The sequence below is a fragment of the Acinonyx jubatus genome, chromosome E4 (assembly GCF_027475565.1).
Source record: "Acinonyx jubatus isolate Ajub_Pintada_27869175 chromosome E4, VMU_Ajub_asm_v1.0, whole genome shotgun sequence".
NCBI classification, from domain to species: domain Eukaryota; kingdom Metazoa; phylum Chordata; class Mammalia; order Carnivora; family Felidae; genus Acinonyx; species Acinonyx jubatus.
In genome coordinates, this window is record NC_069395.1 from 9,348,886 (window position 1) to 9,372,077 (window position 23,192).

A 23,192-nucleotide genomic window follows, 5' to 3' on the forward strand; every position below is an offset into this window, starting at 1 on the left:
TTTTCAGTTGCTTGTCATCCGTGTCCCTGGGTGTCTGGCAGGAGACTGCTGGCCTGGCGCCCCCGTGGCCCCCTGTGGCCCTGCTTTGGTCCAGGAGGGATCTCGGCCATTGGAGGCAAAGAGAGGGTGTGAGGGTCACTGAGGAGGAGAAATCGTAGCAGAAATTTTGTTATAAATTTTTGTGTGAGGAAGTCCTTTCTAGCTATAACATGATAAAGACAAAAATTTATCAGTCTACACAAACAAAATTTTTCTTCAGGAAACATCGGGGTGCCCGGGTGGCTCACGTCATATCTGTGGGTTCGGGGGTTTGAGCCCCACGTCGGGCTCCACACGGGCAGTGTGGAGCGTGCTTGGGATTCTGGGTCTCCCCTTCTCCCTGCCCCTCCCCCACTTGCCTCCGTTTCTCTGTCTCTCTAAAAAATGAATAAGCATTAAAAAAATATGAGGAAATAGATACATGTAAATCATTGATGGTGGGGGAGTGGGCGGGGGGCTATCTGGGCTTATGTATGGAAATTCAGAAAATGCAGATTCTTTGCCCTCGCAAATGCACTACTGGAAATTTATCCTACTGATACATACCAATGCCCACACATAAAGCTTGTTTTAGAAAAAGCTAAGCACCATTTAAATGTCCATCAGTGGAATACCCGCTGCTGTATGAATACTGTGAGGCTCTTAAAAAGGAGGTGTTTTTTTTTTTTTTCTTCAACGTTTTTATTTATTTTTGGGACAGAGAGAGACAGAGCATGAATGGGGGAGGGGCAGAGAGAGAGGGAGACACAGAATCGGAAACAGGCTCCAGGCTCCGAGCCATCAGCCCAGAGCCTGACGCGGGGCTCGAACTCACGGACCGCGTGATCGTGACCTGGCTGAAGTCGGACGCTTAACCGACTGCGCCACCCAGGCGCCCCAAAAAGGAGGTGTTCTTAAATGCATAAGTGAATGAAGGGGCAGACGGCATTGTGTTAGGGTTTGAACAGTTCATACACCGTAGGATTTTATTAAAACATTTTTAAAAGTTTTTAAAAATGTATTTGGAAAAAGAGAGAGAGAGAGAGCAAGCAAGCAGAGGAGGGGCAGAGAGAGAGGGAAAGGGTGAATCCCAAGCAGGAGGCTTCCTGCTGTCAGCGCAGAGCCCAGTGCGGGGCTTGAACTCATGAACCACGAGATCATGACCTGAGCCGAAGCCGAGAGCTGGATGCTTCACTGACTGAGCGACCCAGACGCCGCCACGTGCAGGATTTTAGATTCAGGGACCACCTCTGAAAGGATGTGCACAAAAGGGAAAAACAGTGGCTGCCAAGAGGTAGTCAGGAATTCGGCAGTTGGGACACGGGGTAGAAAGGAGGCCGACTTTGTGCTCTGTGCTATTTTATGCCTTTTAAATTTTGTACCGTGATGGAGATACTATCTCTGAAAACCCGAAAAGAAGGAAAAAACCTGACCACCTTGAAAAGACAAGTAAATGGAAAAACTAGGGGGGAGAACTTTAAAAAAAAAAAAAAAAAGACAGAAAAGGGGCACCAGGTGGTTAAGCATCCGACTTTGGCTCAGGTCATGATCTTGTGGTCCATGAGTTCGAGCCCTGTGTCAGGCTCTGTGCTGACAGCTCGGAGCCTGGAGCCTGCTTCGGATTCCATCTCTCTCTCTCTCTCTCTCTCTCTCTCTCTCTCTCTCTCTCTCTCTGCCCCTGCCCCACTCACACTGGGTCTTTCAAAACTGAATAAATGTTTCCCAAAAAAAAAAAAAAAAGCCAGAATTTCAGTTCAGGTTTTATTTATTTATTTATTTATTTATAAATTTTTTAAAATTTATTTTTGAAGGAGAGAGAGACAGAGCATGAGCTGGGGAGGAGCAGAGAGAGAGAGAGGGAGACACAGAATCCGAAGCAGGCCCCAGGCTCTGAGCTGCCAGCACAGAGCCCGACGTGGGGCTCGAACTCACGAACCACGAGATCATGACCTGAGCCGAAGTCGGACGCTCAACCGACTGAGCCACCCAGGCGCCCCTCAGTTCAGGTTTTAGATCACCAAGATTGGACGAATTATAGAATTCTGAGCTAGAGAATATCGTTTTGATAGATATGAAGAAAATCAAACATATGGGCATGAAACACAAAGTCTTCAACTGAATTACACAATGAAAGCTTCTTGATAGGCTGTTTCCAAGAGATATCTATAGCAGTGAAAATTTGAGGGGTCTTAGGGAACAGAATAATTTTTATAGAACACGTATTCTGTTAGCCACTGACTGGTGTGTATCAGGCCGCTAGCACCCAGCACCCTTTTGTGGAGGGGACACCAGTCTTCACCGCTACGAAGGCTTTTAACAGACAGAGAGGTTGAGTTGCTTGAGGGGTGACTAGTGGGGCTGTGGTAACATCAGGAATCAAGCCAGGTCCTGCCTAGCCTGTCTCTGGAGGACCCACTTTTCGCCTTTTAGAACTATGTGGTAAGTGGGTAGCTTTGGTCTGTCTTCTTAAAAAATCTGTCTTGGGGCGCCTGGGTGGCTCAGTCGGTTGAGCGTCCGACTTCAGCTCAGGTCACGATCTCGCGGTCCATGAGTTCGAGCCTCGTGTCAGGCTCTGGGCTGACGGCTCAGAGCCTGGAGCCTCTTTCCAATTCTGTGTCTCTCTCTCTCTCTGCCCCTCCCCCGTTCATGCTCTGTCTCTCTCTGTCTTTCAATAATGAATAAACGTTAAAAAAAAAAAAATCTGTCTTGCTCAGAAGCTTATGGGCATTTCTATCAAAATGCAAAAGTTCTCTTGAATAACACTTTTACATATCTGCAGCTTAATAATTGTTTTCATTTTATTTATTTATTATTTATTAAAAAAATTTTTTTTTAACGTTTATATATTATTGAGAGACAGAGAGATAGAGCATGAGCATGGGAGGGGCAGAGAGAGGAGGAGACACAGAATCGGAAGCAGGCTCCAGGCTCCGAGCTGTCAGCACAGAGCCCGACGCGGGGCTTGAACTCATGAACCACAAGATCATGACCTGAGCTGAAGTCAGACGCTTAACGGACTGAGCCACCCAGGCGCCCCTAATTGTTTTCATTTTAAAGACCCTAAAGCACATGGCTGGACCTAGAAGCAACTTCTTCGTCACCAGGTCAACTGCAGATTCAGTCCAGTGCTGTGCAGTTTTACTTTTTTTTTCTTTCTTTCTTGTTTTTTAATTTTTTTTTTTTTTTGGAGAGAGAGTGTGTCTTGGGGGTGGGGGGCAGAAGGAGATGGAGAGAAAGACTCTTAGGTGACATGGGACTCGGTCCCAGACCCCACAACTGTGAGATCGCGACCTGAGCCGAAATCTGGAGTTGGGCGCTCAACCGACTGAAACACCCGGGAGCCTCAGTATGCGGGGTAATCATTAACCAGCCTATTGGATGAAGTAGACACCTGAAAATGCCAGTGAGCAATAGTTTACTGTTAGAGCAGACGCCAGGAAAAATTCTGTAGGAAAAGAGTATAAAGTGAAATGGAACGTCCTTATGGCATATATCCTCTGGAAGAAGAAAACAATTGGGTCTAGGAATATATAAAAATAGGAGTTGAGAGAGGCTCCTGAGTGGCTCAGTCAGTTAGCATCTGACTCTGGGTTTCAGCTCAGGTCATGATCTCATGGTTGCCTGAATTCGAGTCCCACATCTGGTTCTGCGCTGATAGTGCAGAGCCTGCTTGGGATTCTCCATCTCTCTCTGCCCCTCCCCTACTCACTCTGTCTCTGTGTCTCTCAAAATAAATAAATAATGTTAAAATATTTTTTAAAAAAAGTTGAAGGTGCTCAAATCCTCTGTGATTAAAAAAGGAGAGGGGCGCCTGGGTGGCTCAGTCGGTTGAGCGTCTGACTTCAGCTCAGGTCATGATGTCGCGGTCTGTGGGTTCAGGCCCTGCATCAGGCTCTGTGCTGACAGCTCAGAGCCTGGAGCCTGTTTCGGTTTCTGTGTCTCCCTCTCTCTCTGCACCTCCCCTGCTTGTGTTCATTCTCTCTCTCTCTCTCTCTCTCTCTCTCTCTCTCTCAAAAATAAATGTTAAATTTTTTTTTTTTTAAAAAGGAGAGGGAAGGAGCACCTGGCTGGCTCAGTTGGTAAGAGCATGTGACTCTTGATCTTGAGGTTGTGAGTTAGAGCCCCATGTTGGGTCTAGAGATTACTTAAAGTAATTATTGAAACAAAACAAAACAAAACACGAAATAAAGTAATTACTGATAGGTACGTACTTTAAAAAAGGAGTGAGAAGTTGAGCCCACCAAACAGTGACCGGTGCATTAGTTTCCTCGGGCTGCAGTGACAAAGAACCACAGACTTGGTGGCATGACTTCCTCTCGTACAGTCCTGGGGTCCACAAGCCCCAGATCTAGGGGTTTGGCAGTATTGCTTTCTTCTGGAGCGTCCGAAGGCAGATCTGTTCTTTACTTTCCTCCTGGCTGCTGGTGGACCTCGTTGGCTTATAGATACCTCCCTCCAATTTCTACCCCTGTCTTCACATCGCACTCCCCGCGTCGTGTGTCTCTGTTTTCTCCTTTTCTCTCTCTCTCTCTTTCTCTTTCTTTCTTTCTTTCTTTCTCTCTCTCTCTCTCTCTCTCTCTCTCTCTTTCTTTCTTTCTTTCAATGTCTATTTATTTTGAGAGAGAGAGCATGAGGGGGGTGGGCAGAGAGAGAGGGAAACGGGCTCAGCAGAGAGCCCCATGCAGGGCTAGAGCTCATGAGCTGTGATATCATGACCTGAAGTTGAACACTTAGCTGACTGAGCTACCCAGGCGCCCCTCCTTTTCTGTTTCTTGTAAAGACACTTGTCCTTGGGTTCATCCTGATCCAGGATGATCTTCTCTTGAGCCCCTTAACCTTAGTTACATCTGCAAAGACCTTTATTCCAAATAAGGTCGCATTCTGAGGTTCTGAAGGTGGGGACATAGTTGTGTCTTTTTTGGAGCCACGGTTCAACCCACAACAGTCTGTTCTCCCCCTACCCCCCTCAAACTCATGTCTGTCCCACACAGGGAATACAATTGCTCCACACCAATTAATTATTTGGGGTTTGTGAGGAAAAAAGAATTTTGAAAGGTGAGAGCTTGAATTTCTGGTGTTAAAAAAAAGACATTGCAGAAGATGGATGGTCATCTTTTTGTTTTTGAGGTCATTGCAATTCACGTACAGTTGTAGTAAGTGATACAGAGGGATCCCACGTGCCATTTACTCAGTTCCCCCAATGGTAATGTCTTGCAAAACACAGCCAGGATAGGGCCAGGATATGGATACTGATACAGAGAAGATACAGAACATTCTCATCACTTTGAGGTCGCTGCCTCATGCCATGCATTGGTTGCCACCCCTGCCCTCTCTGTGTTACCATTCCACCCCCCCATCCCTGCCAACCACTAACCTGTTCTTCATTTCCACAATCGTCATTTCTAGAATGTTCTATAAATGGAATCATACAGGATGTAATGTTTTGGGTTTGCTTTGTTTTTCCTTAACAGAATTATCTGGAAATTCATACAGATAGTAGTTTGTCCCTTTTCATTGCTAAGTAGTGGTCCATGGCATGGAGGTATCACAATTTGCCATTTACCCCTTGAAGAACATTTGAGTGGTTTCCTGTTTTGGCTGTTATGAATAAAGCTTCTATGAACATTTGTGTACATGTTCCAGGGTGAGCACGTTTTCATTTCTTTGGGATAAATGCTCATGAGTGCAATTTGCAGGAACTTATGGGTAGTCGTATGTTTAGTTTTTTAAGAAAGTGCCAAATTGTTGGGGGTGTCCAGCTGGCTCATTCGGTAGAACAGACGACTCTTGATCGTGGGATCATTGGTTCAACCCCAATGTTGGGTGTAGAGATGACTTTAAAAATGTAAAATAATTAAAAAATAAAAAGAAAGTGCTAAATTGTTTTCTAGAGTAGATCAACTATTTACATTTCTACCAGCAGTGTATGACTGATCTATTTTCTCTCCATCATCACCAGTATTTGATGTTGCCGTTTTTTTTTTCTTTTAGCTATTCTGATAGGTAGTCCTGATTTTCAGTTATATTTCCCTGTTGGCTAATGATGTCGAGCATCTTTTCATGTGTTTATTTGCCATCTGTGTACCCTCTTCATGGGTGAAAAGCCTCTTCATGTCTTCTGCCCATGTTCTGATTGTATTGTTTTCTTACTGTTAAGTTTTGAGAATGCTTTATGTATTCTAGATACTAATCCCTTGTTGGACATGTGTGTTACAATTATTTTTTCCCCCATCTGTAGCTTGTTGTTTCATTCTAAGTGGGCATGTTTCTACAGAGTACATTTTATTTTTGATGAGATTCAGTTTATCAACTTCCCTTTATGTGGATCATGCTTTTTGCGTCAAGCCTGTGAACACTGTGCTAAGCACTAGACCCTGAAGACTTCTTCCTATGTTTCTCTCTTTGTTTAAATATTTTTTTTTTCTCAATGTTTTTATTTATTTTTTTTGGGACAGAGAGAGACAGAGCATGAATGGGGGAGGGGCAGAGAGAGAGGGAGACACAGAATCGGAAACAGGCTCCAGGCTCTGAGCCATCAGCCCAGAGCCTGACGCGGGGCTCGAACTCCCGGACCGCGAGATCGTGACCTGGCTGAAGTCGGACGCTTAACCGACTGCGCCACCCAGGCGCCCCTTCCTATGTTTCTCTCTTAATAAATTGTATAGATTTTTGCTTTACATAAGCCCGTGGTCCATTTTGAGTTCATTTTCATACAAGGTGTGAAGTTTAGGTCAAGGTTGGTATGTCAGTCTGTGGATGTCCTTGTTCCAGCACCATTTCTTGAAAAGGCTCCCCTTCCTCCATCGAATTGCATTTCGTGCCCTTGTCAGATCCACTGGACATATTTGTGTGGCTGTAAAATAGAAGTTTGGCCTGTATTTACTGATAGTAGCTTTCGTTCCACAAATTAGTAAAAGAAAATCATTGTCTTCAAAGGGTGTTTTCTTTAACTCCTCTTACTTGCCGTAGCAGATTAGCCCTGACAATTTATGGTGACTTTCACTGTGGTAAACTTACCGTCCTTTGTAGGGTAACATGGTCTGTGTAGTTTTCTATTTTTTGAGTCCAGAGGAGTTTTGGGAGCCTGGTGGGGGGGGGGGTTGGGGGGGGGTTGGTGGTGGTGGTGGTGGTGGTGGTGGTGGTGAATCCATCAAAATCTAGAAGGGATACCTTGAAGGAATTGAGTCGAACAGAGATTTGAACCCCTTTCTTCAATGGTTTGAAGAATAAATACTGAGTTTTCAAAGACACTAAAAGAGACTTTCAAAAAGGAAGGGAAGTGGGTGCTTGGCACATGTTTTTGGTTTTCTTTCCCTGGTGAGGCATGGGTGCCGGAGGAGACCTAAAGAGGAAATTAAAAACAAAACCCCAAAACTTTTGATAACCCGATACTCTGACTTCTGGTTTTCCACAGTGTGGATAAGGACTGCTGGAAAGGAAGGGTTAACCCAAATATAGTTGGTACAACAGAGCCGTGTTGGGCTGTTAAGTCCTCATTGAATGTTTACCCACGTGTGGCCTTCAATTTGGAAAGATTCAGCAGAGGATCCAACTGGCATACTGTGCTCTCCTTTATCCTATTCATTTTTTTTTTTTTTAAACGGGGGGGAAAGTCAACTTTCTTTTTGTGTCTGTCCCTCAGGAGGAATTTGAGTCCTGGGTCATAATTTCTGTGATGGGCAGTATTATTCTCGCTCAGTAAGCCAGACTGCCTGCAGCAGGTGGGTGGGTGTGTGGTTGCCTCGTCCAAAGATGTCATTTGGACGTTTTCCTAAGACAAGGGGCTTGGTTTGCTGGGTCTTGACCCGCAAGTAAAAGGGGAAGGAAATAGATTCAATCTCGCACGCACGGGGCAGGAAGAATTGAGCGGCCAGCACGCTTCCTCTTTGCTCCCACCTTTCCAAGAGGGCTTCATAAGGAACAGTCATCAAAGCTAGAGTAATCCTAGATACTTTCAAGAGACTGTGTGTGTGTGTGTGTGTGTGTGTGTGCGTGCGCATGTGTGTGCCTTTTGTACTTACCCTGTGGGGGATGCAAAGACACATCCACAAATTCCATATTCAGGCTCAGAATCAGCCAGAGGAGGCTGAAATCCATCATTGTTTTGTACTGAATCATTTTAATCCAGTTGCGAGGCCTGGTTGCCGCTTGAGTTACAAGCACAGTCCTGTCTTGCCTGCTGTTTGCCCTTTGTTTAGAGGCAGCTGTTAAGCAGGCTGTTGGAGAAAACTAGCACTTGGCTGTATGTGAGGAGTATGGGCGCCCCTCCCCCTCGCTTTTTTCCTTTAAAAGGATGTCCAAGAACCACGGGAATTTTCAGTTTTGACCAATTTGCCTTCCAGATTTCCCTCGTCACGTTTACCTGTGTTTCTCACATGGTTGTAGCCCTGGTGTGTACTCCAGTCTGGATTCTCTTTTCCACGCACACACTCCTATTTCCGTAACCCTCACTGATCTCACTGTGAGTTTGGTACCCGGTAAGAGGGTAGCAATTTATGACCCTTTCTCTGTACTGATTCTGAATCAGGGGTTTGCCAGCTCATAACACGCCAGTGTGCATGCACCTGTTTTCGTGTGGCAAGGTTTTATTTATTAAGGAGGTTTTTTTTTTTTAAACTTTTTTTTTTTTTAACGTTTATTTATTTTTGGGACAGAGAGAGACAGAGCATGAATGGGGGAGGGGCAGAGAGAGAGGGAGACACAGAATCGGAAACAGGCTCCAGGCTCTGAGGGGTCAGCCCAGAGCCCGACGCGGGGCTCGAACTCACGGACCGCGAGATCGTGACCTGGCTGAAGTCGGACGCTTAACCGACTGCGCCACCCAGGCGCCCCAGAAGGTTTTTTTTTTTAAACTTGGATTAATTTCATAGTTCACAACTCTTTTTTTCTTTTTTTCCTTAACATTTCCATTCTGTTTTTGAAAGAGAGAGAGACAGAGCACGAGCAGGGGAGGAGCAGGGGCAGAGAGAGAGGGAGACACAGAACCCGAAGCAGGCTCCGGGCTCGAGGTGTCAGCACAGAGCCCGACGCGGGGCCCGAACTCGTGGAAAACAAGATCGTGACCTGAGCCGAAGTTGGACGCTCAGCCACCTGAGCCACCCAGGCGCCCCGTCATGTGGTGAGGTTTTAAAGACCTTGCTCACTTCTGCTCGAAAACATCTGTGTGGGCTCACCTTTTTCGCAGAGCATCAGTCTGGCCTCCATTGGCTTGTACTTAAATACCATTTTCTCCCAAAGAATGAATCGTAGGGGATCAGAGGTGATTTGTCTTGCCCTCTTCCTAGTAAAATATTTATCAGAAAAATTAACCTCTTTTTTTTAAATGTTTTATTTATTAAGAGAGCATGTATGAGCAGGGGAAGGGCAAGGAGAGGGGGGACAGAGGGTTCAAAGCAGGCTCTGCGCCTACAGCAGAGAGCCCAACGCAGGGCTCGAACTCCTGAACCGTGAGATCATGACCTGACCCAAAGTTGGACAGTCAAACAACTGAGCCACCCAGACACCCTAGAAAAATGAACTTCTAAGGAAGCCTGTGCTTTACAGAGCCCGCAGGGACTAAATTGCAGAGCCTTGCTGAGAGCATCGTGTTCCTGGCAGCTCTTGTTTATTGTGATTTTTGTTGGTGCTATACCTGCGTGGGTAAGGTCATTGTGGCCCTTGGGAACAGAAAAGGATTCCGCCTCTGGTGTGGCAAGGCAAGGCAAGGCAGTATGTGTTCCGGTTAAGAGCGTGTATCCTGAGGCCAGCCTGCCTGAGTTTGAAGCCTGAAGACCGTCTCAGCTGCTTCCTAGCTGTCTGATCTTAGGCTGGTTGTGTAACCTGCCTACCCTGTGCCCATCGGCTGCTATGTAAATGGCGGTAATGAGAACACCGGCCTTCTAAGGCTGGTTTGAAGATTAAATAAGGGAGTATCTATAAAGTCCTTAGAACAGTTTCATTTGGTGCGTTTTGTGCAGCTGTTAAGTGTTAGCTGAAGGGCTTCCCTCCCCCAGTTGATTCTAAAGCATGTAAGCGGATAGTAAGTGCTCATCGATGGGCTTTGTCAGTAAGAGCTTGTGACTTCAGGAGAGCAGGGCCAAACATGTAATTTTATGAACCCAGAGGTGAGTCCTTAAAACGAGTCTTTCCTAGGAATGGGGCTTAATGAGATGGACAGGGCACTGAAAGGTCTTGGGAACATGTTTATTTTGGTGACTGTTGATCAACTGGAATTTTTCTCACGCAGTCGAATACCTGGGTTTTTTCCTAGGCTAAACGACCTTTGCAGCCCCAGCGGAAGGATCGGGAATTAAGACTGAGAGCTTCTATTGTGGAGAATTTCTTACCTGGTACTGTTTATAATTTGGGTTTCCGCCTCCTGGGTACTGCTTCCTCTGTGGATAGCTCAGCCTGCAGCACAAACAAGTACTGAAAAGTGGGGAGATGTTGAATTCTGCCCTGACACGTCAGGGCAGACACATAGAGGCTGGCAGGTGGCAGAGAGGTGCCCAGTGGTCTGGGCACATTGGTCAGGCAAGTGGTCCTCACTCCACCTTTTAAAACTCACATGGACTTGGGTGATGAGATATTTGTGGCTCCTGTGATGAATAAGGCAGCCTCATGGCCCAGGATGGGAGGATTACCCCAGCTCTCTGGAGAACATTTACACAGAGGTATACTGGGTATGTGGGGGTGGACGTCAGTATTAGGGTCATTTCAGTTGGAGATGACAGAAAGCCATAAATGACAGGGTTTCAACAAGATGATTGATCTCCCCCCTCCATCCTCTCTCAGTTCTGCCATTTGAGTCTGGGACTCCTTTATTTAGCTGATCCACTACCTTTAGTCGGTGTGGCCTCAGTGCTACAAAGTGGCTGCTTATGCTCCAGCTGTCCAGTCTTCATTCCAGCCAACAGGAAGGAGAGTCAAGAGGGACCCTGATGCTTTAAAGGAGATTCCAGGAAGCTCCTGCTTCACACTTCTGCTCATTGAATTGGTTCGAACTTAGCACAATCACCCAAGAGCCGCGAGGGAAGCTGCTGGGAATCAGGGCCACATGTCCAGCTAAAACTCAGGGACTGAGATTTGGGTGCGCAGCTAGCTGGTCTGTGCCAGAGTGCGTTATGTCCTTTAGGACAGAATTGAGGCTGGTGCAAAGAATGAGCAGGGCATGTTATGCTTTTAGAAACTCCAGCTCTGAAGGAAAAAGAGGTCTGCTCGATAAATTCAGAGATTTTCTGTGGTAACCGTGATACACATTCGAGTGAGCACCCCGTCCCCCTGCCCCCCCCAAGTCCTGCCAGACTCAGGGAGTAAACGCTGAGTCACAGGTGATCTCTGTGCTCCAGGGGTTGTACGTTGGATTGACCTGTGGCTGCTTTTTGGTATCTAAGACCTTTTTATTACATAGCAATTCAGTGAGTTTCTGGTGTGTGTGTGTATGTGTTGGGGGGGGGGTGATAGAGAGGTGATAGTCATTGTATTCTAGCTAGGAGAACCCACTTGTAATGCATGGGTACTGGGGCCATCCAGGACCCCAAGACTGGATGGCCTTATGGATATTACCAGGGAGCGTTGAGAAACCCCACCCTGTTGATACCATGCGGTCGGGCTGGGAGTCAAATCAGCATGTATGAGCTGTGTTTTACCTTTAAAAGAAATTTTTTTTAACGTTTATTCATTTTTGAGAGACAGAGAGAGAGACGGAGCATGAGCAGGGAAGGGGCAGAGAGAGAGGGAGACACAGAATCCGAAGCAGCCTCCAGGCTCTGAGCTGTCAGCACAGAGCCCGATGCGGGGCTCGAACTCACGAACTGCGAGATCATGCCCTGAGCTGAAGTCGGACGCTTCACCGACTGAGACACCCAGGTGCCCCTGAGATGTTTTATCTTATCCAGGCCAAACCACTGGCGTTTTGGTTTCCTTATGCCCGTAAATTAGAGCTTCAGCACTGTGGGGGGAGAAACCCCTGCCCCCAAAGGAGTGAGGTCATGTCTGAGGGCCGTGCTGGACACCATGTAAGTTAGCAGTGTATTTATGACTTCATGGTAGTGACAGAAGGCTGCCAGCAAGAGTAACTGGGGTGACCTGCGAACAGTCCCCGAGGGAAGGAGCTGGAGGGGGTCCCCCTGCTCGAAGAGGCTAATAAGCATCTGGCCTTCTTGCTCAATTAGCTAATAGTGGTGGCAGGTTCGAAGTAGGTTGTTAACAGACGTCCACATCCCATTCTTAAGGCTGGGACATGAGGAGTCCACTCACTTCACCTGGAGCTGGCTGGCTCTTTTAAGCCCTGGCTCGGGTGGTTACTAGGCTTTTCTCCATTTCAACAGCCCTCTGTCCGATTCTGAAGCAGCTTACCGAGAGCGGGACAGGCACCTTGATGGGATTCCTAAATGCAGGGCAGCCTGTCCCTTTGTGTTCCGTAAAGTTGCCTGTGCGAAATACTAGCCCATTCCTCCGGGGATGCACCCAGCATGAAGACACATCCAGTCTTGGCGTCCTGGATGGCCCCAGTACCCATGCATTACAAATGGGTTCTGCTAGCCATAATATAATTACTACCACCACCTCCATCATCACCACACACACACACACACACACACGCACAAAGATCTAAATCAGAAACTCACGAACTCCTCGGTGCTGAGTTAACGTTACTCTGAGCTTTCTGGCTCGTCTCTGCCCACCTTCCCAGCAGCTAAGGGCTGAGATGGAGAGTTCTTGGCAAAGAAGCGACCCAGAGTTCAGCCGTCCTGTTTGGTTTGTTTCTTTTACTTATTCGGCAGCGTCGAAACTGTACAGAAGACCTGAAGAATTAGATGTGTGTATGTGTGTTGAACACACACGCACGCTAGAAATAGCAGTTAGATGGTGTCTGGGCTGTCTGAGCCACTCTCTCCGCAAGAATCCTTTTTTAGAGAAATAATCCTTCCTATGGTAGTAAGTACAAGGAACCTGTGGCCTCTCAGCTGGAACCGGCCGGCTGGAAGGGCGTGTTGCCTGCTTGCTCCCGGGGCTTCCCGAATGGGAAGTCTGTCTCTCTAAGAGTCGAGCACACTGTTCACATCTGGTGAACTGGCCGGATCAGCGGGTCCAGTGTTGGCCTGCTCTCAGAATTACACAGCCTTTGGGGCTCTCCTAGTTCCTGGCTTCTAAACAGCTAGATTGTTTTGAACAGACTCCAAGTTTAGGTTCTAAATCTCGAGAACAGTTGCGTGTGTGTATGTACTTTTGGCTTCTTTTCGATACATATATCACTTGCCTGCCTTTAGTTGTCTGAAATTCTATGAAATTTACCATTATGTGGACTTTAATGACGCAGCGGGACAGAACTGTCCTCTATTTCTAACGAGTTCCCTGCCCCCATCACTGTTCTCTGAAGGTAGAGTATGTACGTTTATGGAGAGTGTCGGGGCTTTTGTTCTGGAAGAGTGAAAAGAATTGGGCATTTGAAGTTAGAAGACCTGAGATTTGAGATGCAGCTCTGTGACCTTGAGCAAGGCATTTAGCTTGATGGAGTCTGTAAGCTTCAGGTTCCTCATTAGATAAAAAAAAGAGATAAGATATCAACATCTTGTTGTAATGGAATTAAAGGGAATGAGGTCTTCAAAATGCCATTCAAGTGAAGAAATTGTACATCCCCTTTACCGATTATTATATAAACAAATATATATTCCTCCCCCACCCCCTTTTCTAAAGATAACCTCATGTTGACCTTCACTTTGTATTCAGACAGCAACCCACTAGCTGGCTAGCTTATTCACCTTTAAAATAATATGCTAGAAGTGGCAAGAACCAAATATATTCTGGATACATTGCGCTGAATCTGGAGAGACCATGGAAAATTAAGCTCCGCTCTGGCTCCCGTGGGCAAAGTCTGTTTGCCTGAGAGGGTGCCAGCCAGTAAGAGGGTGAGCTCTGGGTTAGACCGGTTGGGCTGATTGCATCCTGACTCCACTACCCATGCCCTGGGCAAGTCATGTAACCTGTTGATGTAGAGAATGTTGGGGTTTGGAGCCAATGTCCAAGAAAGAATTCTTGAAGATGTCTTTGGTGCAAAAAGGTGATTTTATTAAAGCACAGGGACAGGACCCATGGGCAGGAAGAGCTGTCCCAGGATTGTGAGCAGTGACTGATTCTATACTTGGGATCTGGGGGGGGAGGTAAAGGCGAGGGAAGTTTCTAGAAGGACTTCATATGCTAAAGAAGATTCCATGGATCCTGGAGGCCTAGCAGTTGTCCAGCTAAGACGGTTTCTTCCTCTAGCAAAGCATTAACATTAAGACAGTTGAGAGATCCTGGAGGAATGTTACACTCTGCCTGTCTCAAGTATTTGTCAGTGGCTGGCTTGCAGATTATAAGAAAATTTAATTTTGGCTACCACTTCCTTCTGTCTTTGTTTCCCACGCGTCTTCACGTCGGTGGAGTGCATGTGATAATAATTTCTATCACCTAGGGTTGTAATAAGTAAATGAGATGGTTTCCAAATACTGAGCCTAGTACCAGTAAAGAAGAAACAGCCCGTTTTGTTCTTGTTATAATTAATAATAATGATTGTGCATAATGATTGTGGTAATATACCTGTTTCATAAAATTTACCCCCTTAGCCATATTAGTATTCGGTGTAGTCCCATCTGTAGGCAACGAATCTCCAGAAATTTTCCTCATGTAAAAGTGAAACTATATCCATTGAACAACTAACTCCCCAATTCCCCCTCCCCCCAGCCCCCCCCCCCACGGCCTCTATTCTACTTCGTTTCTGTGAATTTGACTACTCTAGAAACCTCCTATAAATGGGATCCTGCAGTATCTGTCTTTCTGTGACTGTAATGATTTTAAATGTTAGCCCGCCGTTGCGTCCTCGCCCACCTTTAGCTTTCTGTAAGCTCACGACCGTCTCCAACGCTCATCATTAATGAACTATTTCTTTTCTTGAGGGAATGAGACACCTCACAATTCATTTCGTCCTGTCGAAGAAGGCAGGGTTAGGGGAAGGGGGTGTTAAAATGAAAGAGACATAAGAAGAGGACCTTAAATAAGGCAAAGACCACTCACTCCTGGCAAAGTGGAGCCTCTGTGCGCAAATTCAAAGCCATCCATACAAGTAGAGGAAAACTGTAAGGAACTCCTGTGTACCTGCTGCCCCTGATTCAATAGCTGCCTAGGTTTTTTAGGGGCAAAAATAAATGTTCATTTATTTTTGAGAGAGAGACAGCATGAGCAGGGGAGGCACAGGACAGACAGAGGAGCCACAGAACCTGAAGCAGGCTCCAGGCTCTGAGCTGTCAGCACAGAGCCTGACGCGGAGCTCGAACTCATGAAGTGTGAGATCATGACCTGAGCCGAAGTCTGACCTTAACTGACTGAGCCACCCAGGTGCCCCTCTAAGGGCCATTTTAAGTAAGTTCCACAAGGAAGAAAATACAGTAAAACCTAGGGTTGCGAGTAACTTGTTCTGTGAGTGTTCTGCAAGTCAAGCAAATATTTCTAATAATCTTTTTAAAATGTTTTTTCATTCATTGAGAGAGAGAGAGAGAGAGAGTGCAAACAGGGGAAGGGCAGAGAGAGAATGCCAAGCAGTCTCCACATTGTCAGTGCAGAGCCCCATGTAGGGCTCGAACTCCGGAACTGTGAGATTATGACACGAGCCAAAATCAAGAGTCCGACGCTTCACTGACTGAGCCAGACAGGCGTCCCGACATTTCTCATCAATTTTAATTTGATAAACAAGTGACGTCTTGCAGTATGAGTAGTACACGATGCCGAATGCCACATGATCCCCACTGAGCCAAGGGTTCTTGAAATTCGCTTTGATAATACAAGTGCTTTGGATTACAAGCATGTTTCCGGATGAATTACACTGGCAAACCAAGGTTTTACCATCCTAGGAAAATCTAGATTAACCTAGAGGCAAGTGTTTCTGTGCTGGTGCATGCAGTGGTGTTTAGGATTTCTGCCTTGGGACTTCTGACTACCTTTTAGGTTGAGGGGAAGAAAAGAACCAGGATTGTAGGCAAGTCTTCTCACCAGCTTCCCATGTCCGTGAAGGATAGCACTTGTGACTTACAGAGGTGATTGTGATGGAGCACTTGGCCTAGGATGTGACTTAAATAAACCAATTATAGGCAGTGGTGGTGGCATATTTGTAGCAAGTAGGGTCGCCAAACAGGTCCATGAAAGAGCATGGAGCCTACGACATGTAGCTGTGCACCAAAACAGCCATATTTTATCCTTGCTGAGAAGTCGTTGTAAACACTGGCTTTCCAGAGGTGCCCATTAACCTGATTTTATTGGGGTTACATCCATTTGTTCTAGGTTGTACCTGGGTTAAGGGAAATGATTGTTTACCTGTAAAATTAGGCAATGTAACTTCTTTATATATACTTTTTTTGGTAGAAGAGAGATTACTCTCCGTATTTTAAAAAACATTTAGTGGGTTTTAACTATAAATAAAAAATACCATGATTTGAGTCACCAGATATGTTAAATATATCTGGTCCCATGAATCCCTCTTTTCATTTTTGTTCTTTGGACTTGCAAAAGTAATTCTATCTACTAATAAAAGGTGTAGGTGTAGGTTTTACCACCGCCCCCCCCCCCCCCCCGCCCCTGCCCTGGCCCCCCTTAGCCTGAGGATGTAAGAACCAGATGGAAGTTAGGGAAAGGAAATCATGGGCTCATACCTGTGTAAAAACATATAGTTTATAATTGTTTAGAGCCTTTGATTCTCTTGTGGTATTTTCATTTTTGAATCTAGCTTAAGTCATGTGCAAGTTTTACCTATGATTTTTTCTTTTTGCCGACATAGCTCCTGTTTCAAATCCTGTTTTAAATGCTTTTCTATTAATGTGCAAAGTTGTCAGAAAAGTAAAGTAGTTCTCAAATAATTAAGAATTATCAAAATATTGTTCTCTCAAAGATCCTTATGTTTTTTTAATTTTTAAAAAATATTTATTTTGGAGAGAGAGAGAGAGAGAGAGAGAGCGAGCGAGCACAAGCAGGGGAGGGGTGGAGAGAGAGGGAGACACTGAATGTGAAGCAGGCTCCAGGGTCTTGAGCCGTCAGCACAGAGCCCGACACGGGGCTCGAACCCACAAACTGCGAGATCATGACCTGAGCTGAAGTCAGACGCTTAACCGACTGAGCCACCCAGGTGCCCCTAAAGATCCTTATTTGGTTGTGTGTTACAATTTGTCCAACAGGAAATATTGTGCAAAACAGTTTCACGTGGATTGACTAGGGCAACAGGAATGGCCGGTTCTCCTTATGCTTGTACAAATCAAATGCACAGCTTGTGAGAAATGTAACTTTTTATAGTTTCCTGTTTTACCTTGTTAAAGCCAGTTGGTAAAACAGGTTCATTAGTGAAGCTCCCAAGACCGAACCCAAGAAATCTTTATGCCACTATTTTCCACCTCTTGTAATTAGGTCAGCCAACTCCAGAAGGGGGCGTGGCTATGGCTTGCAGGCTTTTTTGGTAATGTAGACATTCTTATTTTTATTTTAATTTTTTAATGTTTATTTTTGAGAGAAAGAGAGAGACAGGGTGTGAACAGAGGAGGGGCAGAGAGAGAGGGAGACACAGAATCCGGAGCAGGCTCCTGGCTCTGAGCTGTCAGCACAGAGCCCGACGTGGGGCTGGAACCCACCAGTCGTGAGATCAGGACCTGAACCGAAGTCGGACGCTCAACCGACTGAGCCACCCAGGCGTCCCGACATTCTTACCTTTAAATTAATCTCTGTATAAAATGGAAAAAAAGAAATGAGCTCTTTGGTAAATACTGTCCTTCACTGCCTCATTCTTTGGAAAGCGCTTGTTCTTACACTTTTCTCTTTATGAAGTGTGTATATTATTGGAGGGGAAAAGGTAGATATTAGGTTCTATACCCAATTCCAATTCCATTGTGTGTGGGGGAGGGGCTTCCCTACATCAATAAGCAATTCTGGGACACCAGCAGGGTATCTGAGAATTCACCTCAATAAATCTTTTTTAAATTTTTTAAAATGTTTATTTTGAGAGAGAGAGAGAGTTTGGGAGCAGGGGAGGGGCAGAGAGCGGGACATAGAGAATCCCAAGCAGGTTCAGCACTGTCAATGCAGAGCGTGACATGGGGCTCAAACTCACGAACCGTGAGACCAGGACCTGACCTGAAATCGAGAGTCGGATCTTTAATCAGCTGAGCCCCCCAGGCGCCCCCTCACCTCAGTAATTCCGACACTGTCTACCTGGAGACAGCATCATGTCCCACAGGTTAAGGGCTCAGCCCTGCAAGACTGCCCTCCACCCCCTCTGCCCTGACTTCAGGCATCAGTGGGCAGCCCAGGTTGTCCCCTGTGCTCCTGGCTGACTGGCCATGGATCGAAGGTTCCACCGGCCCCCTCCTTGGGTTTGATTAATTTGCTAGAGCAGCTCACAGAACCCAGACATTTTACTTCCAGGGTTACCAGTCTGTTATAAAAGGATGTCACTCAGGAACAGCCAGGTGGCGGAGATGCTTGCACAGGGCGAGGTGTGGAACAAGAGTGCAGCTTCAGTGCTCTCTGAGTGTGCCACTCTCCCCGCACTTGCACGTGTTCACCAAGCAGGAAGCTCACCAAACCCCATCCACTCGGGTTTGTATGGAGTTTCATTACATAGGCATGACTGATTCTGTCCTTGGTGTTGGCCATTGACTGAGCCTCCAGCCCCTCTCCTCTCTGCTCTCCTCTCCCTGAAGGTCAGGGTGGTGGGAGTGAAAGTTCTAACCTGCTAATCACGTGCTTGGTTCCCCTGGCAACCAGCCCCTATCCTTCGGTGCTTTCCAAAGGCTACCTCCTTAACATAACATAGACACTTGTCACCTGCTGCTCTTCCGTGAGGAAATGCAGGGGTTTTAGGAACTCTTGGCCAGAAATAGGACTAAATCCATGTCTCTTATTACCTGTGACAATGTCACAGGTAGATTTGTGTCTTGCAAGCCACACAACACAAAGCATGTAGGTTTGAGTTCCTTCTGGCTCCCCCATTCTGAGCTGGGATACCCCAGTGTTTTAGGTGTTGGTGATGTTTTGTGTCCCATGTCACTCCAGTCCGTAAGTAGTGGCAAACATCTGTGAAGAAGCCTCCACCGTGAGTGTGAACAAGTCCACGGCTATGCACTAGAGCAAGAGTAACCCACTGAAGTGGGCTGAAAGCCACGACCTTGGCCCTACTGCTAACTGGCCACGTTCTCTGGTTGCGGTTTTGATTCTACATGGACGTGCCATCACTTCATGAGGCCCGTTGCGCATCATCAGTGTGCTTGCTCTCTTTCAATTTTCTGCTGTCTGTTTTGTGTATCTATGCCAGAGCACAAGCAGGGATAAATAAATTTGTGTTCGTTTTTATTAGTGGCTTTAGAAAAGAGTTTACGGAAGAGGAGGTAGAAATGACTGCCCTCCTCACTGCTGCTGTCCCTGAAGACACCTGAGAGTAGTAAGCTGTGTTTAGCGTGAGAAATGAGCCCACCGACCCAATCAAAGGAGGGACGCGGAGACTCGGAGCACAGTGAAGCGAGGCTTCAGTCATTGTTTTGCAAGAGCAGGTGTCTGATGATGGACAAGCAGTTACAGCAGACATTTTATCTCCTAGCGTGTAAGTCCCTCCCTTGGTTCCTCATTGGCTGAGTACTACAGAGGCAAGTCCCTCCCCTGGTTCCTCATTGGCTGAGTACTACAGAGGTTACAACTGACCCGGAAGTCCCCCTATGCCCACGTAAGGCAAGAAGTTGTCTGATTGTAACAATGTACATTCCCTGTGGTGACTTTCAGCCCCTCCTCCCTTTGTTCTTTGGTGCATGCTCATTGTATGGCCTGTGAAAATAAGCCCGCAAACAGAGAGGGAAAGAAGAACCAGGAAGTGAAGTGTCTAAGGGTTGGATACCCATTGTTGGCAGGATTTGTACGTATTTCCAATAGGTTGTAAACCTACCATTAACTAAACAGCACAGCTTTTTTTTGGTATTTCTGAAAATGAATCATCTCCCTTACTGCTCACATTTAGGAAAGGGAGGAAGAGATTTTGGGACCTCCAAACTTCCTTCTCAGCAGGCTGTCGCTCTCTTTTAACCTTCTAATCCATCATACAAGATGGTAGCCTTTGGAGTCTTCTTCCAGAAGGCCTTGCTTAGGGCATGTTCATGAGTTAGTGACTCTGCACTCCCCTTTAATCCTTGGTGTTCTGTTCTCTCCTCCAGTCTTCGGTTTGTGCTAAGATTGTGCAGCTCCTGGGACAGAATGAGGTGGACTGTCGCCAGAAGCAGGTGGTTATCCTGAGCCAGGATAGCTTCTACCGTGTCCTCACTTCGGAGCAGAAGGCCAAAGCCTTGAAGGGCCAGTTCAATTTTGATCACCCGGGTGAGTCAGGAGTTGAAGGTGTGTTTGTGTGCTGGTTCACTGAGGGAGTTGTTTAACCTCTTGGAATCTGCTTCCACCTGTAAAAGGGAGGATTACTAAATACCTTGCGGGGTTATGGTGGGGCTCATATTAAAGAATCCATTTTGAAACACATCACACATTGCATGACTTTGTAAATACCGATTGAATCTGCATCTGAACGAGGGTGACTCCATAGGAGTCTGTTATTTGAGGTTGGCCAGACACAGGCTAGCACAAACACATCTGCCTCCTCTGACCTGAAGCCTGTGTCACACCCTCCTCCCCACCCGCGCACACGTGTGCATGGCATGGTGTGAAACTCACTGGCAGAAAGGACTAAGGAGGGTCCAGGATGTCTGACAGTGATTTTTGCCCTGATGGTCCCAGATCAGCACATTGCCCTTTAACTGGTTGGGGTCCTTGTAACCATTGGAATCAAAACCTGTTGCCTCCCTGTGTCGCAAGTATGCTTTCCAGGTTAACTTATGCCAGTGCCCAAGGCAGCAGCTGAACTTGGAGGAGAGTGAGGTCTGAAGCCAAGGGTGGGATAGAAAGGTAGAAGAAAAGCAGGGTCTCAGAACTCATTCATGTGTTCTATTTTGAGTCACAGGGAGTTTGCCTTCTGCTTTGGGTAGAGATCTGGCTTTTGGGGGTGGGTGTATATGCTCCTCTAGGGTGTGATATACATACATGAACTACATGTGTAAGATTATAGGAGAAATCGTTTTAAAATCGAGAAACATTTTAACAGTTTGGTTTCCTTCAGATGCCTTTGACAACGAACTCATCTTCAAAACACTCAAAGAAATCACTGAAGGGAAAACAGTACAGATTCCCGTGTATGATTTTGTCTCTCATTCCCGGTAAGTGACCTGCTCTGGGCTGGGCGTTGTTCCTTGTAGTTCCCCGAGCATTCCCGTTTGTCAAGTTGCAGCCAGGGTCCTCCCCTGTGTGGTACCCACTGCAGCCCGTTAGCATGTGCGTGGGTGGGCACGGCTTGGGGACTTTACCCAGCGCTTCCTGGGACCGTCTGCTCATCACGATTTGCTAACTCTGAAAGGACAAGTTCACGAACTTGGGCTCAGGTGAGGGACTACATATTTGTCCTGATTCACATCCCTGAGCTGTTGTTCCTGGAATAAGATGTAAAGGGGCTGGGCAGAGGACACAGGAAGAAAAGCAAAGGAAACTGTTCTTTCTTCTCTCCTGGTTTACTTTGAATTGGACCGCGCAGAGAGGTGTGAGGGCGCTGAGGTCACCAGAGATGGGACACTGAACTCTCGGGAGAGCTTCTCAGTCCTGTCCCTTCCGCGGCTCTGTGTTTGTGCTCCTGATTAGGAATGGAGGAGTGTGGCTTGACCTCCGTCCTGTCTTCCTTCCCTCTGCGTGGTTGCAGGGGGCTCCTGGCCAGACCCCCCCCCCCCCCCAAATTCCTTTGAGCCTCCAGGGACTCTGCTCACTCAGGACTTCCCAGGCAGACGCTAAACTTCTGACTGGTATATCAACCGCACGTAGTCGCTCCATATTCTGGGCTACAAATCGCTCAGTAAGTGTTGTTTTCAGCCCTTTGCTGTTTTGAAGGCTTCTCCCACCTGGTTATCATTCCGCCTTCTTCTTGATTCCTTGACTTCGTTCTCTCCAGTGGAATTTTTTATTTATTTATTTTTTTAACATTTATTCATTTTTGAGAGAGAGAGAGAGAGAGAGAGAGAGAGAGCATGAGCAGGGGAGGGACTGAGAGAGACGGAGACGCAGAATCTGAAGCAGGTTCTAGGCTCCGAGCTGTCAGCACAGAGCCTGACACAGGGCTTGAACCCATGAACCACGAGATCATGACCTGAGCCAAAGTCAGGCACTTAACTGACTGAGTGCCCCTTGGGTGGAGTTTTTTTTGTTTTTTTTTTTTTAATGGGAAATTAGATTTCATCTTTTACTACCACATATCTCTATAATTTTCTTTTGTTTAATGTAGTTTATTTTATTTTTAAAAATTTAAGTCCAAGTTCGTTACCATATAGTGCAATAATGATTTCAGGAGTAGAATCCAGTGATTTATCCCCCGCATAGAACACCCAGTGCTCATCCCAACAAGTGTCCTTAATGCCCCTCCCCCATTTAGCCCATCCCCCACTCAGCACCCTGCCAGCAACCCTTAGTTGGTTCTGTGTATTTAAGAGTCTGTTATGGTTTGTCTCCCTCTCTGTTTTTATATTTTTGCTTCCTTTCCCTTATGTTCTCTGTTTTTTATCTTAAATTCCACATATGAGTGAAAAAAATTTTTTTTGTCTTTCTCTGACTAATTTCGCTCAGCACAATACACTCTAGTTCAATCCATGTTGTTGCAAATGGCAAGATTTCATTCTTTTTGATGGCCGAGTAATATTCCATTGTATGTATAAATCACATCTGTGCATTCATCTGTTGATGGCCAAATGTTTCTATAATTAAAAGCCCATCCTGAGGCGCCTGGTGACTCAGTTGAGTGTCTGACTCTTGATTTCGGATAAGGTCATGATCCTAGGGTCATGGGATCAAGCCCGGCACCTAGGTCCACACTAAGCACAGAGTCTGCTTAAGATTCTCTCTCTGCCCGTTCCCCCCATCTTGTGTTTCTCTCTCTCTCTCTCTCTCAAAAAACCAAAACAAAACAAAAACCTGGAGTTCTATCACTGTTCTAAGAGAATATCTTCTGACCTTACTCACCTGGTCCTTTATTGCTGTCATTTACACCCTACATTCTGCCACTTTGGCATTGTTCTAACAGTGCCTGCCTTGGAAATTAGACAGGAACCCAAGGGTCT

At 46.3% G+C, this 23,192-nt stretch overlaps 1 protein-coding gene across 2 annotated transcripts in view; it reads left to right on the plus strand.

Moving 5' to 3' along the window:
• The window catches only part of UCK2 (uridine-cytidine kinase 2), a 78,012-nt gene that overhangs the window by 39,607 nt on the left and 15,213 nt on the right, over nucleotides 1-23,192 (plus strand). For both annotated transcript variants that reach the window (XM_027075026.2, XM_027075028.2), the window contains exons 2-3: nucleotides 20,211-20,370; nucleotides 21,158-21,254. In XM_027075026.2, coding sequence (XP_026930827.1) covers nucleotides 20,211-20,370; nucleotides 21,158-21,254 — 257 coding nt within the window. The remainder of the gene's footprint in view (nucleotides 1-20,210; nucleotides 20,371-21,157; nucleotides 21,255-23,192) is intronic.